This window comes from Lichenostomus cassidix, chromosome 4A, assembly GCF_008360975.1.
Source record: "Lichenostomus cassidix isolate B80296 chromosome 4A, HeHo_3.0, whole genome shotgun sequence".
NCBI lineage: Eukaryota > Metazoa > Chordata > Aves > Passeriformes > Meliphagidae > Lichenostomus > Lichenostomus cassidix.
Window position 1 is genome coordinate 12,413,638 of NC_139485.1, and position 27,837 is coordinate 12,441,474.

A 27,837-nucleotide genomic window follows, 5' to 3' on the forward strand; every position below is an offset into this window, starting at 1 on the left:
TGCAGTGCAGAATGCTATGAAAAATTGCTTTTTTCCAACATGGCATTCAGCAGTGTGTGTTCATCAGTGACCTATCAAGGAGAGATGCTTTTCAGATAAGCACCCAAGAGCTGGGAGCTACTAAGCAAATAACCAGAGACCACCCCAAAGCTTTCCCCCCTGGAAAACAGCAACCAGCACATCCCTACAGCTGAAGACCAGCCTCTCCTCCGAGCATCTGCAACTGTGCACAGACTTGTGTCAACACAAGGCAGGATCCCACAGGCTCCAGGCACCCTAAACCTCAAAGGAAAGATAATCCTTGCAGTTAGTCTTTATCTAGGGCAGCACAGCTCTCAAAGGAAGACTCCAGCTTGGAAGTGTGAAATGTTGATGTCTGCAGAGGGTAGATGGCAAATGCCTCCCTCCATGTGGATGTAACCCTTACTGAGATGGAAAGGGAATACAAAAAGCTGCCCTGTGCACCCAGGGACACCTCTGCAGTTTTCCTGAAAGAAGGAACCAAATGAAAGCAGAAGAAAGCAGAACTGACCTTACATCTCCCAGTTATATCTGCACAAGGTTCTGATTATGATGCAACAGCAGATGGTGTTGCTCTTTCCTTAAAGAAAATATGCATGCTTTAGGGAATTGTGTGCAACAATGCTGCATCAAGAAGGGCAGATCAAGCCTTGTGGGAGACAGGGAGCTGACTTGAAAGTCAGTATTTTCAAGATGGAGGCATCTGGCACTTTTCTGTACAAGGAAACCTCAGAACTGCCTCCTCACCATTGGCTGTGCTGCTATTCACCACTGGTCCTGGTGACCACAGCCACCTCAGTGCCAGCCTAGGCAGTGCCCCTGGGCAGCCACAAATGCCCATAAAGTGTCACTCCTGATGCAATGACACACCAGCAGCAGGAGATGGATGACCAAGGTTTACCACACTACTCTTGGAAACAAACAACTCCCAGTTACAGCTCCAGCCCATTCCCCTACTGCATCCACTGGAGATACCTGTACAGGATCTTCCCTTCCAGCTGGCCCATGGGGACACCAGACCAGCCCTGTCCTTGTCCCTGACCAAGCACCAGCCCCACAGTTGCTCTCACTGGTGCCACAGCTCCCCATTTTGGAGACCCCCAGCCCCAGCAGAGTGTTCTGCTCTTTCTGAACTGCTGCCTGCAGAGGGTTTTGGCAAGAGCCCAACTCAGCTCTACACCTCCATCACTTGTTCTTATTAAAATCCTGACATAAAACTCTGTAAGACAGTACCACAATGCATTAAAACTACAATTATGTAGTAAGGACAAGGCAACTGCATTTTGAAGGAGCAAGTATGACTTTAGCCTAGAATGTCATTACTACTAGGAAAATAAACAAACCAAGGACACTTCATGCTATACCATTAAGCATTTCAAAGTATCTGGGTGACACCACTGTACTAAGTAACAGACTAGTCACTTTCCCATGTAATTTGTTTAATAGGCAGCTGAAAACATTAGAAAGACAAAAGGGAGTTTTTATATTCTGATCATTTACATTTTATCTACATTAACCATCAAAAGCATCATAAGCAGTGAAGGCACTGTTGTCAGATACCATTTTGATGACATGCGTCCTTTTAAGTGTATCCAGTGTTCCTCATATCATTAGAAGCAGGGGGAAAATTAATAGAATACTAATGGCCAAGCAAGCTCCGAGTACAATAACTATTCAATTTTTCTGTTCATGCTATCAGCCCATATTTTATCTCCATTTCTTCTTGAAGACCGCTTGAAGAAATAAAATGGAAATTTGAATATACTGTCTGACTAATTTTTCTCCCATGCTCCAGTACACCTGAAGAGCTACCAGAACCATGGGCAAAGCCACTTATTTCTATATCTTCAGATTCTTCCTTTCCACCTCTTTTTTTTTTTTTGCTGTGATGCTGAGACCACAGCTCTACACCTGCCCATCAATACATACCTGTTTCTTTACATCCCCTCTTTTGTCCATACTCAACTGCTGTCACCTGTTTACACCTGGACTGCAAACCCCAGAAAGCAGCAAGACCAGACACAACACCACCACTGTCCCCTACAGAGGCTGGGTACAAACATTTGTGTATTTATAAGCCAATGCTACATCATTGCAATTCATGTGGACAAAGCTGCCCTTAATCCCAGATTTTAGCAAGAACTTGCATTATTCTTTCCTTAGTCCTAGAGTGAAGCTCCCTGATGATCCCTTCCTTTAGAAGGACAAAAGGAAAACCTACACTGAAAAGGTAAGAAAGGACCTACAGCACAGCCCTTTGGTATTTTGCCTCCTCTTGTGCTTCTTACTGGATCTCTAACTCTAAAATGCACACATGCACCAAACCTGGCTGGTTTTCCCCATTACTCCCACACATTCCCCAAGGCAGCACAATGCTTTGCTGTGTGAGGTGTATCTCTGCATTGAGGGGAGCAGAGACACAAAGAACATCACTGAAGAGCAGAGAAAGTCATAGTCTGTTAACCGTAATTAGAGGAAAAACTAATTTATGAAGCAAATAAACTCGGAGGTATGTTAGCTCTATACAGTAAGTGCACAGAAGGTAATGCCTTCTGAAGAGTTTCCATCGCTCCCTGATAATCCACGCTTAATTAGATCTTTTTACCTTAATGCAGATTTCCTCTCCCTAATGTTCCTGCTGTCCTTCCCCACCTCACCCTTTCCCCTGATGTCAGTGGCTTTGTCCTCTGACAGAAGCCCACCACAGCAGGCAAAGTGCCAACCTAATTAATTTTTCAGTAAAAGCCAAGTTGTTGTTTCCTCAGAAACATTTTACACTTCGGAAAACGTCAGAAATGTCAGAGTCCATAAGCAGAAACAAAATCAGAGATCTGCTTCCCTATTAATACTGCATGACCTCCTCAACCATCTCACTCCGGGAGAGGAAGACAGGGCACTCGATGGGGAGTGGGAGGGGGCCAGGGAGCCAAGCAGTGTGAGCCACTGGCTGGTGAGAAAAGCAAAAAGAATTAAATATAAGGAGCACCAAGCCAAATGTCTCTGCCTTGAGAGCAGGCTGAAAAGCTGGATGCTGTTCAGAAGAAGGGGCATGCAAAGCCCAGAGGAGAGCAGAGAGGCAAGGCTTGATCCTCAGTGCTCAATCAGCCTTAAATTCCTTCTCTGACACTTGTGCATGCAGAGGTGGCAACCCAAGATTACAGCTGTCTATAGAGAGGATGAAGGAAAGTGCTGTGTTGACTCTACTTGTCTCTCAGAGGGATCCCTGCAGCTTCCCCTCAGTGCTCACCCAAAACAAGGCAGGGGTCATCTTCAGAAATAACACGTGGGAGTCCTGATTTCTGTCCCCTTTCACCCCTGAGCTCAGCTGCTGCTGTTTTACTGCGACCTCAGCTCCAGTACGTGCACAAACACCCCTCCTGAAGCCTGCAAATACATCACAGTGAGTTATGGGCACTTGCAGACCTCTACAAAAACACAAAAGGAGATATATCTCTGCTTCCCCAGGACAGCCTCAGCAGAAAGGTTCAGACACAACAGGCATTGCCCGTGGAAGACACCAATCCCATTTCCACAGGAGTTTTACAGCCCTAAAGATCTAAGGGCTCAGGTCACCACCCGATTCCATCACTTGTTGTAGCTGATAGCCAGTAGTGCCAAAATGTGTACAAACAGGGCAGATTGTCTCTTACCCAGAGTAACTAAAAACATTCTGGTAAAACTTAAAAAAATCACAGAATCACAGAACCATTTAGGTCGGAAAAGACCCCTAAGATTGAGTCCAACTGCTGACCCAGCACTGCCATGTCCACCACTAAACCATGTCCCCAGGCACTACATCTATATGATTTTTAAATCCCTCAGGGGACAGTGACTCAAACACTCTCCTGGGCTACCTGTTCCAGATGAAACTTTGCTCCAGCCTGCTGGGGGTCTTCACACTTTTTATTGCCCCATGAACTGTGATCAGCAGTGTTACTGGCAGAAATGAGAAGTGCTTTCTCCACAAGAAAGTGACATCACTTGGGCTACTGCAGCATCCTCTCTGCAGCTCCTGCCACCTAAAACAGGCTGAGCTCCTGTTACAGATAAAATTGCTCCTTTTTTTTCTTTTCTTGCTCCATTTCTCCTCTCTTCTGAGCACACTAAGGAATTCTAAACATTTTCTGGCACATTCATAGTGTTTAGAGTAAGTCCTTGAACAGGTGATCATTTTTCAGCCCACAGACTGAGTTGTCTTGCTGAGTTAGTCCCCAAAGGGCTTAAAAAATGGTATTGAAATGCCTTCCATGGAAAAATATCCACACATGCCATAATTTGCTTACACTGACTCCTGCAGCATCGCAAATGAAGAAAGAGTCAGAGCCATTTACAGGATTGGAACAAAACTTTTCATTACAAATGCATCAGCAAAAATGTAATCAACTCAAACTTAGGAAAGATTTGCTTATGATCAGGATTTGTTTTGCTCATCTATTGCACAGACTGATTACAGGATGAATAAAACAGCAACACAGGCATCTGAGGTCTACATGGCCACAGCAGGTATTGCTCACACAAATCCAGCTGAGAGGAAGTGACACATTCCTAACATCATACATCCAGAGGATAAAAAACCCTCTCACATTCCACAAGCAAACTCACTTTAACTGCAGCATTGAGTCCCTTCCAAATCTCTGAATGAATGATCACAATTCAGAACAGCATAAGAGCTTTCTGCAAGAGACATTTAGATTAAATATCATAACTGATTACAGGCAGAGCCAGTAGTCCTGCAGATTACAGTTGCCTAATGCTTCTGATCTTTAGACCCTATTCCTACCCTACCTATAATTTTGCCAAGCTCTAGCCATCTGGACTGCAACTTCATGTGCCTTTTGTCTGCCTCAGGCAAATTTTAATTTCAGCCAAAACTGTTCAACTGCTTCTAAGAACAAGGCAGAGAAGAAAGATTTATCTTTCCCTTTTTTGCCTACAGTAAGAAATCCTGCTGACCTTTTCTTTAATTAGCTAAAGCATTTCCCAGACTTTGAAACAGAACTCAGCTTTTGACAGGATTTTGTTCAAGTCTGTATAAACATGAACTTTTTGGTCACAATTTGGGGGTGTGGTTGGTTTTGGTGGGTTTTTGCTGTCTCTGCAGGAACATACCCAGATCCAAATCACTTTTGCCTTGGGAAATATAAAAGTAAAAAAAAAAAAAAATTAAACTCTTATTCTATTTACAACCTTGAAAGCTCCTGCTTTTTAAAAGAGAGCCCAGGGTTTGGTGCATTATTGCTTCTTTTTATTAACCTGGAGACAAAGTGGAAGTACTCAAAGCTGGACACTGCTCCTCCAGCTCTTTGCCTTGCCAGCTTCAGAAGCCAAAAGGTGTGTGTTGTACAAAGCTTCTTAACCAAAGAAGCTGAACCCAAGCCCAAGACCTAGATCTTGCATATCTATTCCTACACTGCACTGAACACAAACTTAGGTGGTCTTCATCAGGGTCCTTCTGAATTCCAGTTTTTCTATCCATGAAAGAAACATGCTGAGAATCACAAAACAGCATGAAAATAAAGTACTCACATGTAATTGAAAATGTTGAAGAATTCTATCTTTCAGTGTCATTTTAAAGTATTCAAAAATAGACAGCAAACAACAAGGAGAAAGAAAACAGTTCATGAAGGGACATTCATTCAGTGCCCTCACACAAGGAAAGAAGCTTGTGGAAAAACACATGATGCTGTAATTAAAGGCTGTATTCCAATGCACAAGAAACCAAATTGAGGTTGCAGAGACTGCCTGGTTTGTTCATAACCTTCATAAACTTTTCACCCTCAATAATGTCCTTCTGATGTAGTTTTCTGAACACAATTTTGTGATCTAGCTGTTGGTGTGAGGTGAATCCAGGAGGATCAATGTGCATCTGGAGAGGTTACTGTCTTCCAGCTTTGTATCTTCAAGATGCATTTCAGGACCAAATATTTACTTAGTAGTGAGTCTAATTATTTTTCATGCTTATGTCACAGTGAAGCATCACAAGCTAGACAAAGAAATGGGTTTCAACCTCTCCCCAGTTCAAACACTGCCTTCTCATTTGATGTGAAGCATTTGCTTTAACACTAGTAATGCAATGCACTTTAGAGAGCATCTTCAAGGTAAAAATCTATGCAATGCAGTAAAAAATAGCATTATACTGTCCATTAGTTCAAGAAGCAGATTCTGAATCACATCCCTTAGAAAATGAACCATTTCTTCAAATGTCAAAAGCACTGTTTACTCCTCACTGGTAGCAAAATGTGATGTACAAGGTTAGAAATATAATTTCCAGGCCATTATCTAAACAAACAACCTATGAACAAAGCAAGAGAGGGGGGAAAGTAGCTTATCACCTCCAGCTTTAAAGCTGCTGCAAATTCCAACACACAAGTGCCACCTCTCAGCAAGCACAGAAGAGCTGCTCAGTATGGAAACACACCTTTAGTCTTTCTTCAGAAATCACAAAGCTCATTCCCAGGGCCTATGAAGGCTCCATCAGCACAGTGCCCTTCAAGGCAGATCTTTCCCCTTTTTCAAGGCTGTTCCTCTAAATGCAGGCACTCCCTTCATTCCAGTGCTGCAGCAGGAGTGTGACCTCCTGGTCCTGCACTGTGTGGTTTCCCACTCTTTGACAGATAACAGGAGCATCCCAGCCCCATCCTGGCTCCCAGCCCAGGGGAGCTGCCACAGGAACCCAGCACAGCTGGGCAGATGTGAACCTGCAGCAGGCCAGGAGGAGTTGGGCTGTTCCTCCAGGCACCTGCAGAGCTTCCCAGTGCTCAGCCCATCCCTAAGCAACACCCCAGCAGCCCAGAGGCTGGGCATGCTCCTACTGCTGTCCCTCCTTTCTACAGAGGGTAAAGCCCAGCAAACAGCTCACCAAGCAGCCACACCATCCTCCTGAAGGACCACAGGCAGGAGTAACCATCTCTTTCCCAAATCTCCCCTAAAAGCAGCTCTCTGCCTAAGCTGGGGCAGCCCTGGGTCAGTGTCACACGTGCCCCTCCTGTGTGTCCCTGGCAGTGCTTTGGCAGGGCAGTGTGATGGTCAAACACCATCCTCCCTCTAGCCAGCACACACAGCTCTTCTGCAGAGACAGCAAAGGCCACCAGCTATCACTTGTCCTCCACAGGAAACTGAGCAGGAGACCACCATCCATTGCTGGGCTCTTGTATTTCCTCAGCCAAAAAAAAGCCCATGTTTTCCATGTGTCTTACTGACTTATTAACAGCAGAGGCCAACTCCTTGTGACTGAAGTGTTTGCTGGAAGCAGAAATGCTGTGCAAGAGAGTCAGCATTCTTCTTGTCATTTGTCTCTTCAGACAACACTTCAATTTATTTTATTCTTTTCTATGTCTTATCTACACAAGAGGAGGCTTGGCTGCAGAACCACCCACCAGCTGTGCACCCCAGCCCCACTGAGGGGGGAGAATGCCTTACATCACACAAGAAAATCCTTCTCAGGCCACCTCAGAGGTCTCCATCCAGCTCTCACTAAGTACACAACCATTCCCACAGGTCTCATAGGGAGGGGGATCAGGGCTGTGCAGCTGGACATCAGAGACCAAGTGCTCCCCTGACAAACGACAGCAGAAATAACAACCTTAAAAGCCTCACCCAGAGGGAAGCTGTGCACCTAAATCAACCAGTGCAGATTTCTCCAGGACAAATGGTAGCTCTCACCCTGTCATGATCTGGGCTGACACTCTCAGCTGAAGGACCAGGGATACTGTTTTCTTCCTTTTAAAGAACTATTTTGAATTTATGAGGCAATATTTAAGAATAGTTGATAGCCCACTTACATGGCAGACCCAAGCTGATTGAAATAATTTCATAATTAAAAGGCAGTAAAAGCATGTGTGTTGTTTCAATATAATTCCTCGGAAATTCAGTAGCAATTTGATTTTATTTTTTTAATGAGATAGATTTGAGAGTGTGCATTGATCTGATTAGCCTTCACATTCTTTCCTCCTTTTACTGTAAGCCAATCTCCTTACATGGATTACTAGGCCTATTTAATTTCCTTTCCCTAGAAAAAGGAACATCATTTTTCACTGTGATCATAATAGGAATTTGACCAATACAAATACACTGCATTACTGCAATCTGTTACTCACCAATTTCCTTCAAAAGGAGTGAATTCCAAAGCTGTGAGCTGTAATCCTAGAGGCAGCCTTACTGTTCTCTACTGCTTTTAAAATTGCTTCTTTATAACACTCAGTCATAGATTTTTTTTTTTACTTGAAGATGACAAATTTGGGAAGAGTTAATCAGCAAAAGAATTCATTTGCAATTGATCTACACTGCTCTTTGTTTTGCCTTGTCTTAGAGGGTTGGCTTTTTTAATCTTCACTTGCCAACCAACAGGTTTGTGATTTTTTTTCTCCCAAGCATACATTCAGATGATTTTTTTTCCAATTAAGTTTTGGGGATTTTTTTAATAGTAGCAGATTAAACATGCAGTGCTTCCTGCATTTAATCTGTCATAGAAGATGCATTCATTCCAAATGCAATACTTCATGGAAATGGATTTACTTTCACACATCAGAATTTTCACTCATCTCCTGTTTAGCCCTGGCTGCCAAGTGCAAACCCAGATGTCCCTCTCTGACCCACCAGTGTGACATGGGACAAACAGGCTCAATCCAGCACCCATCAAAAACACCCAAATAGGTCCAGCCACTGTGCACACCACAGCAATCACAGATTCCATCTAACACTCCCCTGGAAGTGTTCAAAAAACACATGGATGTGGCACTTGGGGACATGGTTTAGTGGTGGGCTTGGCAGTGCTGGGTTAGTGGCTGGACTGGAAGAACTTAAAGGTCTTTTCCAACCAAAACGATTCCATGAATCCTATGACACCTGCACTGTGAGGGCTGCAAGTAGACACAGCACCAGGTACAGCATCCCAGTGAACCCGGATGGAAAGGGTTTTTCCAGGTAGTCCTAACCAGACACAGTCCAGTCTGCATCCCCTCCACAGCTGCAGGAGAAAAAACCTAAATCCAAACATTCAGGTACTGCTGCCACAGAAACAAAACACACAGAAGATCCCACATCCCCCAGCATCTCTCCACCATCCATGCCAGATGTATCTGCTTCACTTTCTAATGAGCAGTAATACCACAAGTCTGCCACAGGCACCTCTTTCATACCAAAAGCAATGTGGAAAGCTGTGCCTCTTCTGGGCTGAGGAAATAAAGCCAATTCCAAACTACTCAATTTCAAAAGTTGAGTAGTAAAAAGTTAGACCAAGGCACTGCTACGATTTTTTGAACATTTTAAGGATAAAGCCCCAAGCTTGAAAACTGGATTGTCAGTGCCTCCAGAGTGTCCAAAAGTTACACAGGCTTCCATGCACCAGGTAATCCAAGAGGCACTGGCAGCTATACACACTCGTGAGGAAAGCTGTCATCTGTCCCCACTGTGCAGAGTCTGAGTGGTGTTTTTCACAGATTAATATACTTTCACAGTAGAATGAAAGATTATAAATTGCTAAAATTGATTTCACATCAGTGGTGAAGTCAGAGTGAGTAACACACCTGAGGTGACCCAGTCTGCTCAGGGGAACGTGAAACCACAGTGTATTGACAGTTTAATTGGCTCAGCAAGAGTTCATTTCCCTCAGATGAAATGCACCATTGGCCATTTTATCGCTATATCTTATTGCTGCTTTAAAAGTGAAGCAGATGACAATCTAGCAAAATGTTTTCGTTACACAGACAGCCCCTGTCTTTATTGCTGGGCGCTGGCTTCCTTCCCCCTTTCCTCTCCAGCAAATGCAAACTAGCTCTTGTCTGCATTTTAAGCACTTTGCAGGATGAGAATGCCTCTATATATCCTTTCAGGACAAGTGATGGAAGATGGTGCTGTGCCCATTTCTGTACTGGAACTACGAAGGATAAAACACAAATATTCAACAGCACCAAGCAGTTCTATAAATACCACATTCAAGGGTAACATGACATTTATATCCCCTCACTGCAAGCTAAAGAGATGTCATTTGACTGCTTTATAGCGTTAGGAGGCATTTAAAGGACGTTAGTACTTGAACTATCAAAAGATGATAACTTGGAGCTCAAAAGGTAATTACAGAAAACAGCCCACTTGTGGAAGCAGGAGACTCAGAGGAACACAGAGCCATCGCTCCCTGGTTGTCTCACAGCTCACACTCTGACAGGGAATGCAGGCAGAGCATCATGTTCTGCCCGTGTGGCTCAGAGAGGAGCTGCAGGAGATGCCACAGGTACTCCAGCAAGGCTGTGAGTCTCCTGCAGACCCCCAGCCCAGACACCTCCCCATCCAAAAGGCCTGAATCCCCTGTGGAGCTGCAGCATCTTCCCCAGCCCTGCCCAGGGAGCAGCCCCAGGGTGCTCAGAATTGATTCTTCCCTCACCCCTCAGAAGCAGAAAAGCAGCACCAGAGCTGGCAGGGGACAGCAGCCTGGCAGCAGAAGGCACAGGCATCCAGCAATTCCTCCACACACTTTGAACTGGAGACCCCTAAGCCCAGACACCAAGTGCAGTGCTTAAAAACTGCTGAAGCAGCACGTAGGCAGTTACAAAAAGCCCCTAATTAACCTCCAAGCCTCATTTCACCGACGAGGGGAAGGACGTCAGCAGTGTTTAACTGCAGGGGGAAAACAGAGGCAGAACACAGGGAGAGACCTCAACCACACACAAGTCCACACTGCTGCAGCCCTCAAGCCATGAAGGCCCCAAAAGCAGGGACTGGGGGGTCACAGACATCTCCCACCACACATCTGACTCCTCCATGGACATGCCAGAGAGTTGCTGCCAAATCTCTGCAAAGGGCATAATGCAGAATCTTCCTGCAGCAGTCAACAGATGCATGGAAATGCAGGTGGGAGCATGAGAGGCCAGCAGGGAGGGGATGTATTGCAGAGCTCAAGGGGGGATGCAGGGAAACAGCAGCAAAAGCCAACAAGGTCCGTCCTGCAAGGAGACACCCCAGAGACATGTTCCAAGTGCTCCATCAGGTGTGAGCAAGGAGCACAGCTTGTGTCCTGTGCAAGGCTGTCCAAGATGCACCAGGATTTTGGGAAATCATGGGAAATGGGACCACTCTGGTAGTGACTGAGGCAGGAGAGAGGGAGCCCAGGCAGGAGGGGAGCCCCACACCTCAGGCTCAGCCTGGTGAGGAGCAGAGGATCCTCCAGGGGAAACCCCATCCAGCACCCCCAGAGCCCAGTGAGCCACATGCCAGTGCTGTGCTGGCAGTGAAACCTCAGGCAATGAGGGGAAGAAACAAAAGCAAAACCAAACATCTTTCAAAATATCCCTTCCCAGTAGCATGTGCTGTCATGCAATACTTCCAAAGCCATGGTTTATGTGGCTCAGGAGGGCAGTTTCATGCCCTAACTCCTGCATGATGGATTTTACAATTTGTTAAAGAAACTCATCAATCCTCAGCAGTCATTTTTAATGCCCAGAGCCTCCACAAACTCTCGCATTTTGCTGATCCCCCAATTTCAAATCATTTGAAATTGCTGCTACTATTACAGCTCTGCTCCTAAAGCTAAGCATTATGGCACACTCCAGACTTCCAGCTTCGTATGCTGGTGTAATAAACAGATTAACTGTGATTTATGAACAATAAGTTCTGGTTATTTGAAAGGAAACATTACCTCCCTAGACCAATTCTGACAACCAGAGATCTCTCATTATGCAGACAGCTCTTTCCACCTACCCGTAATCATTGGTTTAGAACATCGTTTCCAACCTGGTGAATGTATCACCATAGTTTTCCACTACAAACTTTGTGCATCCAAAGCATCTGGCAGGAAGCCCCACCAAAGGCAGAACATCAGCCTGAATTGATCCAGCGAGACAATTCCTATTTTAAATACAAGTTATTAAAAAAAAAAATATTAAAGCAACAACAAATTAAAAAGCTTTTGAAGGGAAGGGCCACAGTGGAGATCAGTGCATCACAGAAGGATGCAGCAAGACTCCAGTTAGCAGAGGACTAATTAGGAAGAGGAATGACAAAATGATACAGAGATGTGTTTCTGGAGCTTATTTACTTGTAAAGTCTAATAAGACTTTTAATATTCTCCTCCAAAAAATGGATTCATTCTTTGAGTCCACTCTAAAATGTCAGCTTAATATTTTACAAGCCCACAAGCAGGAGTTGACATTTTCACATAACACTCCTCACCTGCAGCTACTAAACTGACCACCCCACTCAGGACACTTTCAAGTCCTGCTGAGAATAATTTCATTCATTTATTCAGCTAATCATAATCACTTTCCTCCTGTTTAAAAAAGCTGTGCAACCCTGCACACTGGTTAGACACCCAAGCCCATCCACACAGTACAGCTGTGGTCACATCTGGTCTCATTGGTCACATCTCCCCTCTGCAGGGCTGGTGCAGCTCCAGCTCCTCCAAAGTCCCAGCACCTCTCACCTTCACATTCAGAAATGGTTATTAGCTTTCCAGCATAGAAACTTCTCCCACTTGCCTGACATCATCTCCTCCCTCCCTCCCCATTCTCAGGACAACACTCTGCAGAACAACACAGTGCTCAAGTCCACCCAAGGCTCTTCCTTCTGCCAATGCCTGAAAGACCTTTCTGAATTATCAACACTTAATTGGCTTAAAGACACTGGAGTATTAAACTACTCCAAATGATAAGACAGAAGCTCTGCTGGGCAGTGCTGGTATCAATGGACCCTTCTCAGTGATTAACATGCAAAAGCTCCCACCACACAGCCTCTCCTCACCTAATTGCCACGTGTATCTTGGATTTACCCATGCAAGGCATAATTAGTGAAGATAAAATTCTTTATATACTTAAACCTCTTTAATAGAATAAAAGAAATCTCAGCTCCCTCACCTTGACTCTAAAGTAGTATCAGCAGCTCGTGAAAAATGAAAAGCCTTGAAGGATTTGGAATAAGAAACTTGGAGAGACAATCGCTAATCTTTTATCTTCCAGACTTCAAGCAGAATCAAGTTCTTCAAAGAAAACCCAATAAAGCCCAGACATTTTCATCATAACAAAATAAATAATTCAGTCATACTTTAGAGGACTCCAACATTAGGATTGGCTATTTGATATATTTGTGGCTTAGGTGCCTCTAAACTGATTAAAGATAACCTGATAGAAGCTTGCAATGTCAAAACTGCCTTCGTCCCTGACAGATATGAATGGATAGTGTAAATAACTATAAATAACCAAAATGGCTGCATTTATGCCTAATGGAGGATTTACAGCCTTCAGAGCTGCCAGGTAGGACTAAGAGTTACAGCTCTGCCTTTATCCTACCACAGCACACAAGGGGAGATGAATTGACATCCTCCCCACAGCACTTGCTCTGCCAAAACCTCCATCCAGAGGGACAAGGAACAGGATTCTCCCACGAATAAGAAAATAAACACCTACAGGCATGGTCTTTCTAGAAACCACTCTGAAACACACATGCCAAAAGCCCCTCAAACCTTGGTAGCCCCTGCAAGTGGACAATATTTAGCCCCTGGAAGTTGGTTAGTGGCATGTCCTAAATATTCCTACAGATGTAAGAGCAAGTGGAAATTTAAGGACTAAACTTCTTGAGGTGCAAATTAAAAAAAAAAGGCAACAAAACAAAAACCCCACTTCTCCAAGAATTAAAATCTCCATGCAAGTGCTGTCTTATCTGACTCTGCCAGTCCCAAAATACAGGTTGCAGTGATATGATCTGGTTGTCACCTCAGTGTAATGCTTAGTAAGATCTGCCTCAACTGTGTGTATTGTTATTCTTATCCAAGGCACAGCAAAGTTGGTTTTTCTGTGGAAAAGGTGGCAGAGGCTGCTGGTTCCCAAATGTGGCTCCTGGTGCCCCATAGGGTGAGTGCTTGGTGACCCAATGCCCTGCTGCCTGGGGCAGCTCTCTTTCTGATGATAACATGATGGTTTTGGTTTGGTTTGGGGTTTTTTTTTGCTTTTTTTAAATTCACAAAATGGATTTGTCAATATTTTTTACTGTGGATACACACTAGTTTGTGCCACTTAAATCTGCAATCATCTTTTTAGGGCCTTTACACAAGCAAAACTTATACCATCTATGGTTAATGTGCAGTGAAATGATTGCCTATTTGTTGAGTGCTGTCCTATTGAGGTTCCATCATTCTGTATGAATGGTGGTTTTGCCTGTATTTAAAAAAGAAGTCACAGGCAATCAAGTTTTTTTTCCTTCATGATGATATTTTTGCAGAATAATTGATTTATTTTTGTTTATGCCTCACTCATAGCAAGACCCAAAGCCTGCTGAAGCCTGTGAGATCAGGGCAGAGCTCTGTTCTGGTCCACAACTGACTGATGAAGTCTAATATGTTGTTTTTCTCAATGTAAGATCAAACAAATTGCTGAGGAGATAACAGCACATCCCCCTCCCCTCCAGTAATTCTTAATGCAGTTACCATTAAGCTCCAATTCTAATAATCAGAATGGAGTAAAACTAATGAGAGATTGGTTTCCTAGGCATTGGAAATGTGGACCAGCTTCAGAAATGGTGAATTACCTGGGTGGAATACAAAGCGCCTGCCTCCCTCCTTCCAATTTGACAGAAACTGCAACATTAGTTTTTATTGTGCATGGGAATGACACCCTGTGGTACTGCAGGTTGTGCACAGCAGTTGGGTGTTCTGGCTCTGAACTTTCTGCTTCTGGAGAGAGCTGAACCCCTTGCTTTGATTTTTTTTTTTCCTTTCCTTTCCTTTTTAAAAACTATTATTTCCATCCTGGCCCAGAGACCCGTGAGAGGGTTTTGAAACTGAAGTTATTCTGAGAAGCCCTGGTATGTGGAATTGCCATTCTTAGTGGTGGGGAAGAAAAGCATTTAATTGAACAGTTTCTAACCACTTCTGCTTATAAAAAAGCTCGTGACTAAAAATTGTTGGTAATCCCACTGCAGAAGAGGAATTCCTAGCTGGAACCATTGAGGAGCTCACTTTAATTATCTTATATAAAGAGTTTTGGACTTGGAAGGATGATTCCTTAGACTTTTGAACACCATTTACTTTTGTTATCTTTAAAATTAGCCTGAAAGTCTGTAGAAGAACTCTCTTTAAAATAGGTTGATCCTTTGATTGCTGCTTGCATAGGAGTGTTTTGATGGCTGCAGTGCCAGAGGCTGTTCCAGGTATAGAAATTGTGCAGGATGCCCTGGCAGGGCAGCTGTTGGGGGGATGCTGGAGTGGTCAGGGAAGAGGAGCTTGTGACCACCTTTGGAGCCCCAGTGGTCACTGAGCACCTCCTGCAGACCCTGCTGGAAGCTGGGGACATTCCCTGTGGCTTTGGGAACTGGGAGAGCTGGAAGCAGTGCCAGCTCTGAGATGTGCTCTGGCAGGGGACAGAGCTCCCCATGTGCCTTGCTTGGGGTCAGTGCAGAGGGTGGATAATTGCACCTCCCTCCAGAGTGGGGAAATGTGTTGGTATGGAAACACAGCCATATTAAAAACACAAACATGAAGCCCTTCAGAGTTAATTTCAATGTTTTTACCCTGGCATCTAAAGGGACTGCTAGTCTGACAAGCAGAATCTCACCCAGATGTTATTATTTTGCACCAAATTTAATTTCTTCCTGCTGAAGCTAGAGCAGCATCTCTGCTGATAAAGATCAAGGGAAATTGTTTGGCATTTACAGGAAATCTCATCCAGGCCTATCTGTTACAATGTTCACTTAGCAAAGTTTATTAGATTATTAGTTTTAGACCCTTGGGCTTTTTCTTTATTGCAGTTAAGAAGGAAAAATCCCAACCAAAAAAATCCTCCCTTCACTAAATTTAAATGGTACAATTAGCTCCTGGTCTTATCTTGCAGGCATTTTTTAAAATTATGAAGATGATTTAAGTAGTGATTTAATCTTTTGGAAACTTGCTGCATTTGACAGTGTTAAAATGGATTGTGGCTGCCTCAGCTGCAGTTAAATCTTACTCCAGGATTTTTTTTTGCAGGCAGTTTTTTCACTTTCCCTTGATGTATCTGTGCTGGTACCTGCCCATGTGGCCACCTCCTGGTTTGGGTTCTCTGCTCTGACACCTCAGAACTGCTCATGTGTCTTTTGTAAAGTGACATTAGTATTGCTGTGGGGTGCTGACCCAAATAATGTGACTCATCTGCTGGAGAGAGCACTGAGAGCCCTGCCTGTGGTTTGCTTTCTCCCCTCTTTTTATTCTCATCTTAGATCTTTGCTTTATTGGTGGGGGAATTTCTGTCCCTGTCCCACCATCTAGTCTTTTCCTATTGAAACAACAACAAAAAAAAACCTTCAATGAATTCTACTGATTTCCTAAATATTAAACTTTAATAGCTCAACTTTGTGAAAGGTAAACTTGAGCAGGAAAATACCAGCGTGGTTCTTTATCTCCCTTTTCCCTTACTAGGGGCAACTAGCAGGGGCAAGCCCTGCAGAGCAACCACATAGCAAACCAGGTGTATTACTAACCATAAACAAGCACATATAATATATACAAACACATGAAAACAGGTGAACAGAAAGCTTCCAACCACCTGCACTTCCAACTGCCCAGTGCTGAGGAAGAGGAGCAGAGATGCTGCCTCCTCCTCTATGTGACTGGAGTATCCCCAGCACTCACCTTGGAAGACAGCAGCGTTCTGGATGACGAGGAACTTCAGCTCCATGCTGGCAGACTGCAGCAGCTGCTCCATGTTCAGGCGGGCAGCTGCCTGGTATTTCTCCTCCATCTTCCTCGAGCAGCATGTGGAGGAACCCTTTGGGATACATACCTGCAGATCAGTCCCTGGAAGAGGCACAAGAAGAGCAGAAAATTCACATTAGGAGGTGGAATTGCTGAGAGTGGGGAGGAAACCAACTCCAAGCATCAGTATGGCTGCAATTAATGTTCAGGCAAATTGATGACATTTCTGGAATTTGTCCTGAGCAAGCTTGGCCAAAGGAGAGGACTGATAAGACAGAGCCCAGGTTGCTGAGCAGTGAGCCCAGAGCTGTGCTTGCCTGGCAGCACAGTGCTTGTTTAGCTCCCACACACTCTGTGCACTGATGTGCCAGTGCTGAGCAGTGAGCCTGAGCCTCACCCTGCTGTCCCCTGTGTGCCCACAGCACACCAGTGAGGAGCCACAGGCAGGCAGCAAAGATGGAGTGGAAGATGGAAAATGGAGACAGGATCTGGGGCTGTGGATCAAGGAGGATATGCTTGTAATTTGCATAAAGACTTAAAAGTAATTTGAAACATAACAGTTCTGTTTGCCTCCAATTTCCACCCTTTTGTATCCCCAGCAACAACACTAACAGCAGAAGGACACAGCTATAATGATTTACTTGGCTTTTTAGAGCTGGTTTTTAAATTGTACCACCAATGTCCCCATCCCATCCTTCCTCCACTGCAACAGGCAAAGCTCAAGGTCCATTGCTTCACTCGTGGACATCCCACTGCAGAGGGACAGATCCTGAGAGATGCTCTGAGCACTGCACAAGGCAAGAGCCTCTTCAGCAGCACCTTGACTCATTGACCAGGATGTGACAAAAGCCAGGGGACAAAGGCCAGAGGGACACCACTTGCTCTGGCATCTCCCACACTGCTCAGTGATGCTAAACTTCTTTTTTTGACGTTCCTGAAACATTTACTCATGGAGAAAGTAGATGACTTTAAGAAAAGTGTCGTTAGCTAAAAATAAATAAAACCATAGGAAAAAAATAGAAATCTTTCTAGGCTCAGACAAGAGAAAATGAAACAGAAGAGCTGGAAGTAGCAGGAAAAAAAGTCTCATTTTCAATCAACTTTTAAGAGCAAACTGAGGCCCTGCACACACAAGGAGAGCAACAAACTCACATCAAAGCAAACAGCTCTCCTCATGCAAAACACATCTAATCTGATCTTCTCTTAGAAACTCAAACAGCAAACAACAGCTCCATTAAAAACATCTACCCAGGGTCAAAGAACAGCCAGCACTTCACATTTCAGTGTCTGCCACCCAAACTGCATGGTGCCCAAAGCAGAAGCAGCTCCCTGCTAGGCTCAGCACTGCCAAGAACCAGGATTAGGAAGCAGTGCCCAGAGCAGTGACCAACAGCCCTGACAGAGTGAAAGCTGCTCACACCTCTCAGCCCTCATTCTGCCTTCCTGCTTGTTATAGAGGTTTTTTTCTTCAATAAAAGCTACTTTGGTAATTTACATCTTTGCTCTGGAAGGATTATGCATCCTTTCAGGTTCCTGTCTCCTCTCCTTCACAAGAGTCTTTTACCACATCCACTCTCTCCCTAATTACTAGAAAGTGTCAAAAGTCACTTTTGCAAGTGTAGTCTAGAAGAACAGGATTAATATTAATGTCAGTTCAATCGTGTGCCTCCTGAAGAAGAGTCATGCACAGTGCCAAGGGAAAACCAGCTGTCAGGGCTCAGGAGCAGCGACAGCAGAAATCCTCCTCCCTCCAGCCCTATCCCTTCCCCTGGCACAGCATGGGAAAAGGAGCATGAAACACTTCATCTACAATACGCATTGCACGTGGGGAAAGGAGATTTAACCAGTGCAGGTCCTGCTGTGGCTGCAAAAATAAAAACATGCAAAGGGGGAGAGAGGAGTCCACACCCCCATCCCAGCTCCATCACTCCCTGCTGCCTCAGTTTCCCCTTCTGCAAAGAAGGATGCCCAACAGGAGCTCCTTCCCTCGAGCCCTCTGACACAGAGCCAGCACCACTGACGTGTGAAGCTCAAGCCTCAGTGGTTTGTGAACTCACCCACTCCAGAGGAGCACAGCGACAGGTATTTCATGCATTGGAAAAATAAAAGGGACCATAAAACCACATAACAGCAAGACACTGCCTTAATGAGAGGAGCAGTTATATAACAGCAAGTTAAAGAGGTTTTTTAAAGTCAAACCCAACTCAATTTACACCACAAAAAGGCTTAGCATGGTCTCTTTAACACTACAATACGGCCATAAATTTCTTTTTAATACAAAGCTTATTTCCTCCTACATTTATTATATTAGGACACATTTCAAATTATAAAATAAAAAATCCTTCCATGATTAATGGAAATACCAATATAGAAAATCTGAGACTTGGCAATTAAGAGGTCTCTGCAAGTTAAAGCCAAGGATAGGAAGCAGCAAGGTCATCTACTCACATCCCATCCTTCTTTTTAGCAATTAAGCCAACTTCTCCCCTTAAATGGATTTTTATTTTTGTGCAGTAAAAAGACAGACACATGCTGTATCAGAGGAGGAGAAGGAAAAAGCCTGGGAATTAACTCAGCTTAAAATGGTTTACAGAGACAACCAACTAACACCAGTGACCACAAACATCACAGTAAACACAACAGGACACCAAAGGCAGGGCAGGCTCTTGGAAGGTACCAGGGACAAGGTCCTTCTTGGCACAGTGCTGCTACAGAGGGATGGGGAATGGGGGGCTGACTCCCATCTGCCAGCTCCTCTCTGTGTGTGGCTTTCCCAGATGGCGAGCTGGCTCAAACACTGCTATCTCCAAGTCACCCAGCAGCAGTAAGGACAGGAGGTTTTCATGCCAGTTTCCCCCCAGGAGCCACAAACCCACCCTGCTGACCCAAACCCCAGCAGACACGGACAAAACACAGAGCTTTTTGACCTGCAGCTCTGGGGGTTGCAATTTGGGGTTTATTCATGGCTTGAAGGAGCCTCTTCTGCCCTGGAGCTGCAGCACCCCAAGGGATGGGGGCTGTGAGAACCACGCTCTCCAGCAGTGTGAGGGATGCAGAGACACCAATGCCTGGGAACACTCAGCAAGCCCACGGACCAGACACGAGCAATAAATGAATTAGGGTGCCACACGTTTCTGGCTCCAAAAAAAACGCAAGGAAAAGGTCCTGTGAGTCATCAAATCGTACCTCTGCCTCCCAATCCACCCCCTCCCAGCATTTTATCTAACACAAACACCTCCAGCGATACTCCGGCTTGTGAGATAGCAAAGCCCATTCCACTGCCTAATGGGCCTTGCTGTTAAGACTGTTTTTATCTCCCAACCTACACAACCCCTTTTTCTTAAAGTTTCAAGTCATTACACCTTGTAATGCCAGTCTCAGCCCTTGCAAACAACCTTCTCCTTTTGCTATAAATCACTACAAACTCATTTTCGGAAAGGAAGCGTCCCTCAAATTATCGCAACCGTTTTATTAAATTGCATTTGGATGCTCACATACCAATCTCTGCAGGATTAGTGAGATGATGAGATGCCAAGCACAGCAGGCTGACCCTCTGACACCCAGCTCCCATGGATGAGAAGGCACTGGCTGCAGCCCCTTCCATGGGTGAGGAACGCCAGGCACCATCAGAGCTGTGCCATTTATGCCATCTTGGGGAACAGCAGTGTAAATGCTCCAGTAATTTCACATACGCTCCCAGCTGACAGAAATAAACTCTAGAGCTGCAGTAATTTCAGTAGCACCCTGCCTCTTCCTCCTCCTGACAAGGAATTTTTACTGACAGCCGGGTAGCAGTGAATTTAAACCATTACATTTGACTTTGATGTACAATTACTCCCGCAGATAGGTGGCTAGTACAGCAAAAGTGAAAATAATTTCAATGGATTATATGTTAAAAAAAAAAAAAAACTCGAGATCTTCTATGGAGAGTTGTGGACTCCTTCATAAGGCTGAAGGATTTTCCTTTGATTTTAAGCATCCCAGGAAAGCTTCAACCCTGTCATCAGATACAGGCAGACAAGCTGTGCACATTGAGGCACGCAAGCCTTCCCACCCAGATCCAATGGCAGCTTAAATCAGATTAACATTCCCCCCAAATTTACCCCAGGCATTGCCAAAATAAGAATCTGTCCCTGGTTAACGTTACATTCCTGCAGCCTCCTCCCCAGTGAGGGGGCTCTGCTACCCCACACAGTGGCACCTTCGCCTTCTGCAGTCTGGAAATGTCAGAGGAGTTCCTCCCACCCTCTTAACTCACCAATTTGTTGATATTACCCACAAGAAAGATGCTGTTTTGGGTCGATTTTCCTCCTCCAATTGTTTTACAACCAGCATCATGCTTTAAATAGATAAAATGAGTGACTCAACATTTAAATATAGTGGATTTTCCCCCAGCTTTTTCAATACTTTTTATTAAAAACCTTTTAAATTATGTGATTAGGGGGTTGTACATCTGTCAGTGCCCTTTAATGCTCAGCATTTGGGGGGAGGAAAAGGAAATGCAACTGTTTAGAACCCAGATTTAATGCTGATCTTTTTAAGACCTAATTAAAGAGATATAAATTATAAACCAACCTCATTCAATAGGTGATTTAAGTTGGAACAGTATGGGCACTACATGGGATATTTATTACTGCTTAATTATCCTTTATTTTCTATTCCATCTTGTGTTTCACAAAGCCATCTGACTCTGGATTCCTCCCCAGGTCTTACAATGTTGGCCAGATGATTCTCATGCAAATCTAACACTCTATAAAGACACATCTTTTGAAAGAAGACATTACAGAGAAAAATAGGTTTTACAGAGTAAAACTTTCCTCCTAACAAACGTACAAATGTATCAACACTGACATCAATGGAGTTCACTTGTGGGCACCCACTCCCCACAAAGATTTGTTAGAGTCACATACATGCATCCTACAGCCATTCCAAAGACTGGGAAGAACACTGTTCAGGATGTTGTTAAAGTTAACCCCTGGGAAAAAAAATAAAATTAATGATCTCACTATAAAACCACTGCCTGGGGAGGTTACTAAATTTTAGGGTTCTGCTCCTGCTCTCTTAACTATCAAGAGAGCAACTTGCAGGCCTGAAATAATTAAGAACAGAAAACTCAATTATCTAGTAAACTAAGCTCTTAAACCACCATGCTAAGCTAAATGGAAAGGCTGCACAGGGAGGAGCATCATTAGTCCCACTCCGGAAAAACAGAATAAAAGAGCAGGAGTACAAAGGGAACCAGCTCATGAGCAAAGGCACATCGAGACCAGCAGGAAGATTGGGATTTTTAATTTTTAAACTGTACACTGGCACACACCAGCTGCCAAAAAGAGCAGAGAGAAGAAAGCTTGACACGCTCACCCAGCCCCTTGTAAAGCTTTACACCTCAACTCCAAAAGCAAAAGGTTAATCTCCTATTTTCTTAGGGTGAATCCATATTTGCTTCCATCAAAGAAAAGGAACAAAAAGCTGGAAATAGCACTTTGCTGTAGGAGATGGAAAATAGACCTGCCAGCAGATATTTCTCTCAAGACAAACACTCCTCAGTTTTCCTTTGTCCCAGAGTAGACATCCATCCCCTCTCCCATCCTGCCAAGGCAACACCTTGCCCCTTTCCCCTCTACCCACATGCAGCAGCCCAATTACCTGGAGCCTCACCACCCATACAGAGAAACCCAAATGGCAAAGAAGAGAGAAAAACAGACCAGGAGAAATGGAAATGCAAGCTGCTGTTTACAGATAGGGGAAATTATGCAGAGGAAAGACAAATGGAGGAAGAAAATCAAGAGAGGTAATATAGGAAGAAGAGAATTTAGTTATTACTGAACACGAAGCTACCCCAACACAGAAGCACAGGCTGGCTCAGGAGCTGGCATGCAGCCTCATCTTCATCAAAACCTAAGAAAAGCAATCTCCCATCACCCTGCCTTCACTCCTGTCCAGCCCAAGACCTGTGATCCAGCTTCAGTTGAGATATTACCATGAATTACATCCTCCCACCCCTGGGACAGTCAGCCACAGCTGACAGTAGTCACCCATGCTGTTCCCCACCTCTAAGCAGGGCAAAGCATGCTCCAGAGTGACAAAAACCTGGTCCCAGACTGCAGGACTGGAGGAGACCAAGCTTCTCACTGCCTGATGAACACTTTCGGCTAGAATTACTCCCAGAACATCAATACCACTCACAAAACAGCATGACACTTCCCAGTTTATCAGAACTGCCTTTTTTTGGTTTGTTTTTTAATTAGAAGCATGGTCTCTGTCTTCTTTGGAGCTCTCCTACAGAGAGTGCTGTGCCAATGTCCCTCCAGCCCACGCACCAGTGATGCACTAAAAATGAGCTGTAGGACATTTCTCCTGGGTGTGTTGCAACTCAGCAGCTTTTCCACTACTTACTCCTTCAGCCACAACTGCTCATAATGCAAAATGGGGCCTCCAGAAACAATTGTTTTCTGTTTGTGTCAAAAAAAAAAAAAAAAATCCACATTCTAAATAAGTTGTTTGGCTTTGGTTTCTCCAGGGTGGTGGGATCCCTAGGGAAAGGTTCTCAGAATTTGTGGCTGGCAACTCCAAAATTTTGTTTAATTGACAGATGTATGAAAGGAAGAAAAGCAATAAACAGATGCCTGGAAAATAGTCCTTGAGTGATGTTCCCCTATTACAGAGATTTATGCTGCTGCTACTAGAAGAAGCAAGTGCTCTGAAGTGTAATTACCACACAGAGTCATGCAAGATGGGCCAGATCCAAGGTATAAGCAAGCAGTCATTGCTTTAATTATGATCAAGTTTATGTACTTAGGCAAATGTAAAATCCACTTTCGATTTGATATGTGGGAACTTTATCATCGTAACAAGCTGGAAGCGTTCACTTGAAACACCAGCCCCGTTACGAGGTATTGATCCAGCTGCCCACAGGCTCTGCAGAGAGCTCCTCACTCCTCCTGAGTAGCAGGGATGCAGCTGGGGCTCCTAGGAGAGCAGGAGCACAGCTGAGCAACCCCAGCAACCTGAACCCTCCTGGGAAGGGAAGATACCAGGGCAAAACCCCCACTGCAGTCACAGCCAGGACAGAGGATGCTACTGGTTTCTGGGGAAGGATCAACCCCACTGCAGCATGGCAGCCCCAGCAGGTCCTCAGTACAATGGGAGTCATCCTCCAGGAACCTGCCCAGCCCTCCATCACCTCCCTGGAGTGTAAAAACACACTCCAATAAAGTTACTTAGGAATCAAAGCAAGAATTTCACTGAGTTTCAAAGAGGCATCTTTCCTTCCTTCTGACAAACAGAATTTGTCAATTCCATGGTAATAAGAGCAGCTCTTTCCCTTCCCTGCAACTCTTCGTGCAAGCATTTCACTGGAAAGTATTTCCAGCGCCACTTCCCTACTGAGCAGGAGACCAAGGCCCTGCAGGATGGAGAGAGAAGAGATGCTGCTCCTGCAGCTAGTCTGAAAGGAGCAATAAGTGTCAAAAATCACATGAGGAGGGAATGTAAGGACAGGTAGGGAGAGGAAAGGTACACCCTCACCAGAACTTACATCTAAACTCTCCTTATATCTCTCACAGCTCTTGGTAAGCTGAGGCATTGCTACAGTCCTACAAACCAAAAGACTTGGGATTTGCACCAGCAGCCACAACACCTTGCAGTCCCAGCCCTGGGCACCCCATTTCCCTCCTTCCTATCTTCACTGCAGCACATCACTGCTGAAGGAACTCTTGTGTTTCTGGCCTGTGAGACACTAAAATGCAAGAAACTCAAGACATCGTTATTAAAAGCAGCCACCACTGGCGATGATCTCATTGCACCTCCCCTGCCTGTCACGTTTGCCTGTTATCTCTTCCTTTTCATACTTTGATCATAAGCTTTTCAGGGCAGGCGTTCTCTGCTGTGTATTGAACCCGACACAGCAGCGCCGAGCTCTCCAGGCAGCTCCGTAACACAGCCATCAAAACTGATCCGTTTGTGTACACACACTCCAGCCACCCACCTGGAGCAGCCGGCAATCCCCAGCTCCCAAAAAGCTGCAAAAGAGCCTTTAAAAGGCAGGGAACTCAAGTATTTTAAAATAGGAACGAGGCATATATACAGAAAGCAGCCTTGCAGGGTGTAGGCGGTGAGGTTTGGTGCGGTACTACCCCAGCAGCCACCTGTAATGGGAACTGCAGAGCAGAGTAACACCTCTCCCAGATCCACCACAGACTCGCACTGCGCCCTCGCACCCCGCACGGCACCCGCACAGCCCGGGGAACGCCGCGCTGCCTCCTTGCAGCCCATCCTCCAGAGCTGCGGCAGCTCCCGGGCTCGGGCTGGGATGAGGGTTGGATGCTCTCGGAGTAGCTTTACAAAGCGGGATCGCCTCGGACCCTGGCATGCTGCGCGCTGTGGAAAGCGCTGTGGAAAGCGGCTCCGGGACCTGCAGAGACGTGACGGGTGCGCGGAGCCTCCGCTGGCCGGCAGGGACACCGCGAGCTCCCGGGGACCTCGCACCGGACCCCCGACAGCGGCTAGCGAGCAGGACGCGGCCGGCTGGTCCCTCCGACAACGCCGCGGCTCTGCCCGACAGCTCCAGCTCACCTCGGCCACCCGGGGCGAAAAACCCCCTGAACAAACCGAGCGCAATAAAGAGCCGCTCTCCGGGAGGTTCCCATTACCGCGACGTAATCACAGGCTCCGTGTTATCCCCACATCCCAGGCGCCGAGCCGGGCGGCCACCGACACCGGGCGGCCGGCAGCCCCTGCCGCCGGGGCAGAGCAGCTCCCCGCGGGAGAGCGGGCAGCCCGCACCCGGCCCCGCAGCGTCCCGCAGCGCACAGCGAGCCCCCGTCCGCGCCCCCGGCTCGGGGCGCTGCAGCCGCTTCGCCCCGCACCCGAACGGCCCCGGGCGAGCCCCGGGGAGAGGCTGACGGCCGCCGAACACCACGGGGCAGGGCGGTCTCACCTGGCACGGGGCCCTCGGGCACCCACTTGGCTCCGGGCTGCAGCACCTGGAAGGCGGCGCGGACCGGGCGGCAGGCGGCTTCCCCCGCCGGCTGCGCGGCCCCCGGGGCACCGAGCAGCGCGGCCGCCAGCAGCGGCAGCAGCAGCGCTCCGCCGCTCCCCGACATCCTCCCGGGCCACCGGGGCGCTCCTCTACGCGCTGCCAGCGGGCATCGCCGCCGTGCCGGGACGCGGCGGGACTGAGAGCGGCGGAACGGAGCGGAGCGGAGCTCAGCCCCGCGCCTCGCGCGGCGCTCCCGGGGCGCCGGTCCCGGTCCGGCCCCGCCCCGGCGCTGATTGGCGCCCGCCCCCCGCCCGCGGGAAACTCGCCCCGCGCGCCCCGCCCCGCCCCGCCGCTCATTGGGCCCCGCGGAACCGCCCCGCCCCGCCGCGCGCCACGCCCGCCCCGCCCCGCCCGCACCTGTGCGCGATTTCCCGCCACCGGCACCGACCCCAACCCCGGCACCGCCACCGCCACCGACTCCAACACCGGTACCGGTACTGGTACCGGCACCGCCACCAACACCAACACCGGTACCGGCACCGCTGCTGGCGGGCTCACACCGCGCTCAGCCGGTGCTCCCGGTGCTCCCTCGCTCGCTGCCTGTGCGGTGCCCCCGCGTAGCCCCACGCGTGCACCTGGCGTGGTGTGGAATGGGGGAGGCGCGGTCGCTCGTTCGCGCGTGTTGCGTGAATTCACAGTGCTGCACCGCGAGTGAGTAGAGAGCCTCTTAAGCCCTTGCCAGCCCTGGTTGAGGCTGCAAGGGAGAGCAAAGTACCACACACCGCGCCAGACCCTTCCTGTAAGGCTGAGGGATGGAGTGGGACTCAGCTGGAAATTCCACCGTGAGGGCAGAGTGGTGCTGAGCGCAGGGCCCTGGGGCAGCACTGAAGTCTGGATAGCCGTGTTTCTGAGGCACCCAGGAGTGCCACAGGTCTGGGGTGCTGTTGGGTGTGCACAGGAGAAATCACCAGAGGAGCTCACTGGAAACAGGCAGCTGCCTATGAACAGGTTTTATTCCTCCTGCAAAACCATTTCTGCACCAATTTCCCGACTGAACTGTTGGGAACAGCTCACTCTCTGAGCTGCAGGTCTCCCAGGGTCTGACAGTCCTGGTCAGATCCTGTGTCCCCCAGCTGAAAGGACATTCCAGCTCCATCTCACCAGCACCTAAATGCCAGCATTGCACCCTCAGCTGGAAGGGGCCCACGCTGCTCATCACTCAGCAAGCAGCTGTACAATGTAGGAAGCAAGAAGGTGGGGTGAGGAAAGGCTCTATTTAAAACATCAAGGGCCACGTATGAAAAACTGCCAAAACAGTGTTTGCCCAGGCAGTCTCCTCGCTGATCGCCCCCAGCCTGCACCATGCACAGAAAAACAATGAGAGAGCAAGAGCAAGCAGAAGAACACAAGAAAAATCTATTTAAAATTTCCAGCGCAAATGCAGGATCAAATTATTGCTAATGGCTCGCCACCAGCTCTTTTTCACTCTGAAATTTTGAACAGGGATGAAAAATGGAAGCCCAAACTGTGTATTTGTTCTACGAAAATGCCTGCCAGGGAGAGATTGTTAAAATATATTATGGATATGCGTCTAATAAGCTGGAATGTGCAACACGTCTCGTTGGTTAATGGATTGTCGGAGCCTGTTGCTGTCCGCAGACTGCACTATTTATTATCCCTTTATTGTTTCTAGTAAGCATGACTGACAAAATTCCCATTAACCGGGCAGCAAAAAGTCCTGCTTTGCAGGAATTCAGAGAAATCCAGAAATTTCATTTTGTTCAGAGGTGCAGGTGCTCCACAGTGCAAATTGTGCCTGATTTCAGCAGAGCGAAGGGCAGGCATGTGCTCGGTGATACGGATGAGGAGTCATCCTTTTCCCAATTTCATTTCTCCTGGTGCCTTACATGGAACACCAGCACACAGGCTGCGGCTGATGTGAGTCACACCACCCCAGATAGCTACCACACCTCTTCTGCATCTCCTTCATTGATTTGGTGATGGATTTGTTATGTTTATGCAACAGTTTCGGGTACAGCATTGTGTTAGGTGAGGAATCAATTGGACTGAATTGCAGAACACAAAGGCTGGTGTTTGAAGTGCTCCTTTATATACAATATTGCAATCTATATTATGTTTATGGCCTGAATTACAGTTGTCTAAAAGGCATTCAAGCATCTCCTGTGTT

The 27,837-nt window shown here is 46.5% G+C and overlaps 1 protein-coding gene across 2 annotated transcripts in view; it reads right to left on the reverse strand.

Moving 5' to 3' along the window:
• The window catches only part of GPC3 (glypican 3), a 135,597-nt gene extending 109,675 nt beyond the window's left edge, over positions 1-25,922 (reverse strand). The window contains exons 1-2 of one of the 2 annotated variants that reach the window (XM_085060556.1): positions 25,608-25,920; positions 16,607-16,771 (exon numbers count right to left, since the gene is read on the reverse strand). In XM_085060556.1, the coding sequence (XP_084916682.1) occupies positions 16,607-16,771; positions 25,608-25,773 (331 nt within the window). In that variant the 5' untranslated portion in view covers positions 25,774-25,920. Of the gene's footprint in view, positions 1-16,606; positions 16,772-25,607 lie in introns of both variants that reach the window. The other variant, XM_085060557.1, reaches the window with a different exon arrangement.
• Between the last annotated feature and the right edge of the window lie 1,915 nt (positions 25,923-27,837).